Source organism: Otolemur garnettii, unplaced genomic scaffold, assembly GCF_000181295.1.
Source record: "Otolemur garnettii isolate 467f Iridium unplaced genomic scaffold, OtoGar3 scaffold00002, whole genome shotgun sequence".
NCBI lineage: Eukaryota > Metazoa > Chordata > Mammalia > Primates > Galagidae > Otolemur > Otolemur garnettii.
This window is the reverse complement of record NW_003852397.1, coordinates 33,987,775-33,995,582: the sequence shown is the minus strand read 5'-3', so window position 1 is coordinate 33,995,582 and position 7,808 is coordinate 33,987,775. Positions and strand designations below refer to the sequence as shown.

At 34.3% G+C, this 7,808-nt stretch overlaps 1 protein-coding gene across 1 annotated transcript in view; it reads left to right on the top strand.

Annotated features, from left to right (window-relative positions):
- DAZL (deleted in azoospermia like) overlaps window positions 1–2,040 on the top strand; it is a 16,537-nt gene extending 14,497 nt beyond the window's left edge. Inside the window, exon 11 of the mRNA XM_023512688.1 lies at window positions 1,473–2,040. Within this exon, the coding sequence (XP_023368456.1) occupies window positions 1,473–1,526 (54 nt within the window). The 3' untranslated portion in view covers window positions 1,527–2,040. The remainder of the gene's footprint in view (window positions 1–1,472) is intronic.
- The last annotated feature ends 5,768 nt before the right edge of the window (window positions 2,041–7,808 follow it).

Genomic DNA, 7,808 nt, shown 5'->3' with positions numbered 1-7,808 from the left:
AAAAAAAAAAAAAAGAAAAAAAAATGTATATTAAGGAGAACGGTATAATGCAGAAGGGTAGACTCATAGCAGGATCACATTTTTAACATCATTGTAGTATGGAGTAAACTTTTTTTAAGTTGACATTTGTTTTCTTGTTTTTTTATTCTACATTGTCAGTATGATTTAGAAAGAAAAGAACTGAGGTTACATGACAGCCTCATCTTGTCAAAAGTTCTGAAGGTTAAATAGGTAGTCCTTAAATGATGTGTTTGCAAAACCGAAAATAGTCTTTATACTTGATTTTCACCTGATGTTAGATAAAAGGCTTACTTTGAACTCCCAAAGCTTTCTGCTCCTCTGGAATAGGAGTCAGAAATTGGCGTCCTGCATTTGTCTAGTATCTAGACCCATTTTTTTTTCTAGACCCATTTTGATTGGCTGTATGTTGTTTTGATTGAATACGAATACATTTACGTTTCCATGGCAAATTCTACTTTTTGTTGTCTTAGTTTCAGTCTCTTTATATTCTGATTTCCTATCAGATCTGTAAAGTTTTGTAAATTTGTGACCACTTTTCTAGGATTCTACCTAAATATTACCCTCTGACAGATTACATAACTTCCAGAACTTAACTCTTTTTTGTATGACAACTGAATTTAATACCTAGGAAAAGAACTCAGTTAAGCTAACTGAAGAGAAGAAAATACTATTATGTTATTACTGGTTTACTCTGTCCCATTCTTCTTTGAAAGGCCTAACTTCCTTCTATATGCATATCTGTAGGCAACATAGAGTGAAAAGAAAATTTTGCATATATTTAATTTTTTTCTCTTCATTTTCTGAAGAATGATATATCTTCACAGGTTAAGGATATGCATTTAAGTATGCTGAAACTTGTATCTTTCCATGTAAAAACATAGGTTTCTGATTGGAGTGCCGTTCTCAAGCTCTGATTTCTGTCATGCAATTTGATTTAGAAATAATACTTATAAAATCATGTACCTTTTCCACCTATCTTTGCGCCAACACTGCCAAATCATTAAGAATAACATGAAATGATACTGATTCTAAGTCTTCCATTTCTGAATTTTCTGGAATTTCTTTTTTTACTAAACTATTGCATAAAACTAGCTGTTTTGGTATATTCGTTATCCCAAAGTCAAAGAGTACTTCCCAGAATTAGCTGGAATGGTGACATCTGCAGTCTAAGCTTCATGGAAGTCTTAAGACAGGAGGATTGTTTGAGCCTAGCAGTTTGAGATTGCAGTGAGCTTTGGTGATGTCATTGCACTCCAGCCCAGGTAACAGATCAAGACCCTGCCTCCAAAAAAAAAAAAAAAAATTGCCTTTTTAATTATATATAAAATTTAAACCCAAAATAATTGCTTTCAAATTTTTTGTATCTCCATTTAGGTCAGAATGATAATAGGAAATTCTTGATGAATAAAAATTTTCAATGAAGTAAAAAGTACTATTTTTATCTTTTCTAGGATAAAAGAGTGCATCACTTTAGAAGAAGCCGGGCAATGCTTAAATCTGTTTGATCCTCTCTACAACTTTCTAGTCTCAAGCAACATTGCTGGGTTTTGAATATTAAGAGGATGATAGTTTTTCACTATTATAGAAATAGAAATTTAATTCTGAATTTTGATAAATCACACTCAGACTTTATGTTATATTATTAGATTGTCTAGTTTTATCTTAAATTGAAACTGTTCATTAGATGTTTATTTAGAAACTAGTTTTGTGTTAAATATATAGTTGAAAATAAGAAAAATAATTGAGACTGAAAGGAATAACTTTAAGATTAATCTGCAAGAATTTTTTAATTGAAATTGACATTTTAAGAGTTTAAAAAGCAAATACTGATTTTCAAAAATTATTTTTAAAAACCTATTTTGAAAGGTCAGAATTTTGATAGTTTGAATACAAGCATTGCACTTCTCCAACAAATAATTTTAGGAACAGTATGATATCTGTAGTTTTGTTCTTACTATTTATGTTTTGCCTAGAAATTTACCACAAAAGCAGAATTTTTAAAACTGCATTTTTAATCAGTGGAACTCAATATATAGTTAGCTTTATTGAAGTCTTCCTTGTCTAAACCCAGTAAAACATGTTCTAAGCAAACAGTCCAATCAGTGGGTCTTAACGTTTATTCAAAATATTTTATCCTTTATCTAGTATCCACACATACGTATCCTATTTGCTTGGGATGGTAATTAGGATAAATAAATTCTGGGCCTAATTTTTTTTAAGAATCCAAGACAAACTAAACTTTACTAGGTACAGGGCCTAATTTTTTTTAAAGAATCCAAAACAAACTAAACTTTACTAGGTACATAAGCTTCTCAGTGAGTTACTGTTCTACTTTTTATAAATTTTTTTCCATGAAAGGCTAAACTCAATAGCTGTCTTAAATTGTGCACAATATTGGTATTAAAGAATGCTGAAACTTTTTTTATGTCACTTAAAGGTTAATCAGAGTATCTGAAAGAAATTGTTTTTGTAAAAACATTGAAATATTAGTTATTTGTTATAGAGTAAATTTTTATTTTTGTTTTTTAAAGCCTATTATATTTCCTTTTGTAAAATAAAATGTCCAAGAAGTCAAAGTAACTAATTTTGGCACATCAAAACCACAAAAATTGTTTTAAAAAGTGTACCCCAAGAATATGCTAGAGTCAGAGTTAACCATCTACTAGATTAGCTCCTCATTGTACCTTGTACATTGTGACAAACAACTGGAGCACCAGAGCTCCTTTTATATGTACCTACAGTCTTGCTTTTCCAGTCTATATTACCATTCTTCCAGGAGGTTTGCTCTTAGAACTGGTAATGTAATGAAGGGAAGTAGCCCTATGAGCAGTTCACAGGGCTAGCCTTGGAAAGATAGCAATGGGATAGTACCTAACAAAGGGAAACAGTTGTCTCAGTTGTCATCTTATCTGCCATGGGCATGAGTTTAAGTGGCTTCCTGGCCTTTCTTCCATTGGCCCTATCCACAGAACATGGGAACTATCCCTAACCTAATGTAGCTACCTACTATGGACATTTACTACTGCCCATTGTGGTCTGTAATTCCTAATAATTGTCATCTGAATCTGAAGGGAAGAGTCTTTTAGGGATCCCCAAGAGGGCTTTAGTACACCTCAGAATTTGAAACTGCCCTGAAATTTGTCCTTTTAAAAATTCTCTCTACTTGTTCGGTGCTGTAACATTCTTACACGTATCATTCTGTGATTAAATCTCCAGCTTACTATAAATGATACCTAAATTCTAAAGAGCCAATTCTGATTATCCCATTGTGACCTTAAGGGAAAGTATAAAGGAATAAACTTTTGTCTGCTATTTTGTTGGAGTGAAGTATTTAAAAGTGTAAGGTAGAAGAGACAAAGTCCTGAACCTTTCAAAATGGAAAATTAATTTTAAACTTAAAAATATAGGAATAAGTTCATATTACTGATACTGTCTTTGCATAAATGAATAAATAGAAATAAAGAAACTTTTTTTCAAAAGCATATTTGACTTCTTATTCATGTTCATAATCTAAATAAAGGCAAAGAGTTGGAAAGTGTGTCATTAAAGTTTAGATTGTTGTAATTCAGAAATGTAAGTATTGTTCAAATTATTAATCTGGCAGAGTTAGTTTATAAAAGCAGATTTTGGTACATTGTATTTTTGTTGCTTTTTCTTATGAAATTAAGGGATGAGATTTCATGGGAGATCTCCTGTGTTGAGTTGATAGAAGTAGTTAACAGTGGGTTCCACTGCAGTGCATCGACAGAACAGTGCCTAGTAGGAATGCTGAAGAACAAATCTAACAGCTGTCTCATGGCCAAGGTCCCTCTCCTTTTGGACTTAATTGTTTTGTCTACTATACACATTGTCCTAGTATCTGACCCTTTTATTTGGGGTATTGCAGTTGTGTAATAGTGTTTTTACTGCATTTTCTTCATATGAGGATGAATCCAGAAAAGCAGTACTTATCACCTTTTCCAGTTCTAGTTCTAGTATTCTAAATTCTATAAGCTGAAGACATAGGAGAGGAAATTCCTCTGCACACTCCTATATTCCATCAGTGGATAAGTTATTAACTGATTCATTACCAGAAAGTTAATTATGATACCAACATACTGCAAGATAAAAGAGTGCTTCCTATATCATCAAAAAGTAAATTTTAATGTTCACTGAACAATACTGAATTATCTCTTAAAACACTTGCTGAAACCTGGTTGATGGCCATTCTCGCTGGGGTTAGATATCTCAGGGTGGTTTTAATCTGCAGTGGCCTATATCACAAAATCTCAAAACTGCAGATACTGGCATGGATGTGGAAAGGAACACTTTTACACTGCTGGTGGGACTGTAAACTAATACAACCTTTTTGGAAGGAAGTATAGAAATACCTCAAAGAACTCAACCTAGACCTCCCATTTGATCCTGCATTCCCATACTGGGCATCTATCCAGAAGGAAAAAAAACCCCGTTTATTATAAAGACACTTGTACTAGACTGTTTATCACAGCTCAATTTACAATCGCTAAAATGTGGAAACAGCCTAAATGCCCTTCAACCCAGGAATGGATTGGCAAGCTGTGGTATATGTATGCCATGGAATACTATTCAGCTATTCAAAAAAATGGAGATTTTACAGCATTTGTACAACCTGCATGGAGGTGGAACATATTATTCTTGGTGAAGCATCACAGGACTGGAGAAATATGAATCCTATGTATTCAACTTTGATATGAGGACAATTAGTGACACTGTAGGGAGTGGGGGAAGGGGAGAGCAGACAGAGAAGGAAGGAGGGGGTGAGGGAAATTTCAAAAAGAAAATAGTGACTAATTCTCACATAAATTGGATTTAATTTTGACCAAAGTACATTACTTAAACAGTTTTTAATTCAACTTGTTCATATGTTGTTTTAGGATATTGCATCCTCATTTATAAGTGAAATATGTTTGTAATTTCCCCTTTATATTTTTTCCAATTTTAATATCAAGTGTATCCAGATGAAGTAGAATGATTCTGAAGTATTTCTTTTTCTATTGTCTATAAGATTTGGCATGATCTGTTTTTTGAAATAATCTTTTATTTTTATTTATAAATATTAGTTGTCTTTGGAAAAAAAATAAGTTAACTGATGACTCCATACTGAACCTCAGAGTCAACGCATTCTATAATAGACATACTCTTAATTTGACAGTGTTGAATGTTACTTTTTTTGCATTATTATTGCTCAGTATTTCGTTGCAACAATTGTCTGATTTCTTTTCTTTTTTTTTTTTTTTTTTTTTTTTTGAGACAGAGCCTCAAGCTGTCCCCCTGGGTAGAGTGCCGTGGCATCACAGCTCACAGCAACCTCCAACTCCTGGGCTCAAGCGAGTCTCCTGCCTCCGCCTCCCAAGTAGCTGGGACCACAGGCACCCGCCACAATGCCCGGCTATTTTTTGGTTGCAGCTGTCGTTGTTTGGCGGGTCCGGGCTGGGGATTCGAACCCGCCACCTTAGGTGTACGTGGCTGGCGCCTTAGCCGGTTGAGCTATAGGCGCCGAGCCTGATTTCTTTTCTGAATGTATTTATCTTCGTTCATTCTTTACAAGGTATTTGTTTCTAGTCCTTAAACATTGTTATTGTTACTAAATTTTAAGCCTTTTTAATTTTGAGGGCAAAAAGTGGAAACCACATAAACACATGTGTATGTAAAAAAAAATAAACCTGGTTCATGAACATGCCACAGTTGAGGATTACCACAATATTCTTGACATAAAACCACATCTTTGGAATTGAAAATTTTCCATTCACTACTTTTTGGTAAAAAGTTGAAGTTATGGTAGAATCAATTCCAAAAATATTGGTCACTTTTTAAGAAATGTATTCTATGTCAGTTTTTTCTAAAAACACATTACCTTGTTAAGTATTCAAAATAACTACCCAAAATTTATTAGCATCCTTATGCTAAGGAAGTCATTGACTTTTAAAAATAAATACCTCACAGAGGTTCCCTGTGGTTGTAAAGCTCCTCTACCCACTTCTCTAAAATTTTCTCAGTTGTCTTTAAAGGTAAACTCATAAAAATAGGCTGCCACATTGCTTAATTGCCTTGCCTGCTTTCATTGCTATCATTTGAAGGTAATAAACAGCAACAATAAGGCAGCATGCCACTCTGCTTTCATAAAGATGGCAGTAGAGAGGGTGGGGAGGGATTAGGGAAGGAAAGCAGCAGTATTGTCCATTGACCAAATCTTGCAAATAGGGCCAGCTGTTGAATATGATCATTTGGAATCCCTGAAACACTTCTGCTAGATGAGGATAGCTCCCGTACATATTTTGATAACTCTGTAATCTAGCCCTTCCCAGCGTTATGTGTAATATCTGTGTCTGTAACTGATTATTTTGAGCAATTCCTCACCACCCATCAAAGACTCTTGAGTTTTCCATCTGTAGACAGTACATTTGGTGGTAGAAAACAATAAACATAAGAAGTTCAAACTATAAACATGCGTTTTTGAATGCTCATGCAAAATATTCAATCTGCATAGTAAAGAAATGATAGGTAATTCTGCATTGCATTTAGAGTTAAAAACATCTGTCCAATATGGCTGTAGCTGTGGGCCAATCCCAAAAAAATGCAAAAAATTGTCTCCTGGTACAGAAGTTGAAACTACCAGTGTATAATTAAGCTCTGTGATAGCTATATTTTACATTTTTAACTGGTCTAAAACAGAAAGTTTTCTAGTTGAGTCTGTAGTTCATTTTCCCAAGGCAAGGCTTTGTATCTTACGTGCACTTCCATTAAGGCTGCATGCCAGGAATGTGCCTTTTCCTATGTATAAAACTTCCAGATACCAGTTCACTAGGTCTTTAACAAAGAACAAATGCTTCCATGACTGGGATATTCAGGTCATGAAAACTCAAAATCTCTTTATAAATGTAAAGCAATAGTAACATTTCAAACAGTTCAGAAAGTTGGAGATTTTATAATCCTTAATTTAGTTCTGTTTTACAGAAAACAAATCTAGCAAAAATACATTAAGACTCTAGTCACATCTATTGTCTTTCCATGAAATAAAATGGATATAGATAGAACTCCATTCTGGTTCAATCTTGGATGAAATTCTTTACTTACCATTGAAGAAAGGCAGAACTGACACTGATAGAACTAGACCAATTGTTTACAGTGAGCATGTTCCCTCTGCCCAGGTATACTTGTTAAAAAATTTAGATAGGAGGTTTATATCTGGCTAGGCCAGTGAGAATGGAAAGAGGTAATTTAAAATACAGAAGACATTTTCCCTTTTTTGCTTAAGCTGACCCCCACCTAGTGTTTGAGCTGCTTCTTTATTCATACTATGAATAAAATTTGAACCGTATGTAAGCAGTACACCTGCTACATGAGAAAAGTTTAACTCTGCGGGGTTTTTTTTTTTTTAATGTTACTTGATTGCTGATTTACACTAGAATTGGGAAAAATAAGAAACTGGGACTTTACATAGCTGGGCCATTGCTTTTTCTACTGGCTCATAGACAGCAAATTCTTTTCAAATACCAAAGGTAGAAGAATCTTTTGTTGATGCATAATAGTTGTACGTATATATGGGGTCCATATGATATTTGATACATGCATAAAATGTGTAATGATTAAGTCAGGGTAATTGGGTTATCCATCATCTCAAAACATTTAGCTTTGGCTCGGCGCCTATAGCTCAACCGGCTAAGGCGCCAGCCATGTACACCTAAGGTGGAGGGTTCGAATCCCCAGCCCGGACCCGCCAAACAACAATGACGGCTGCAACCAAAAAATAGCCGGGCGTTGTGGCG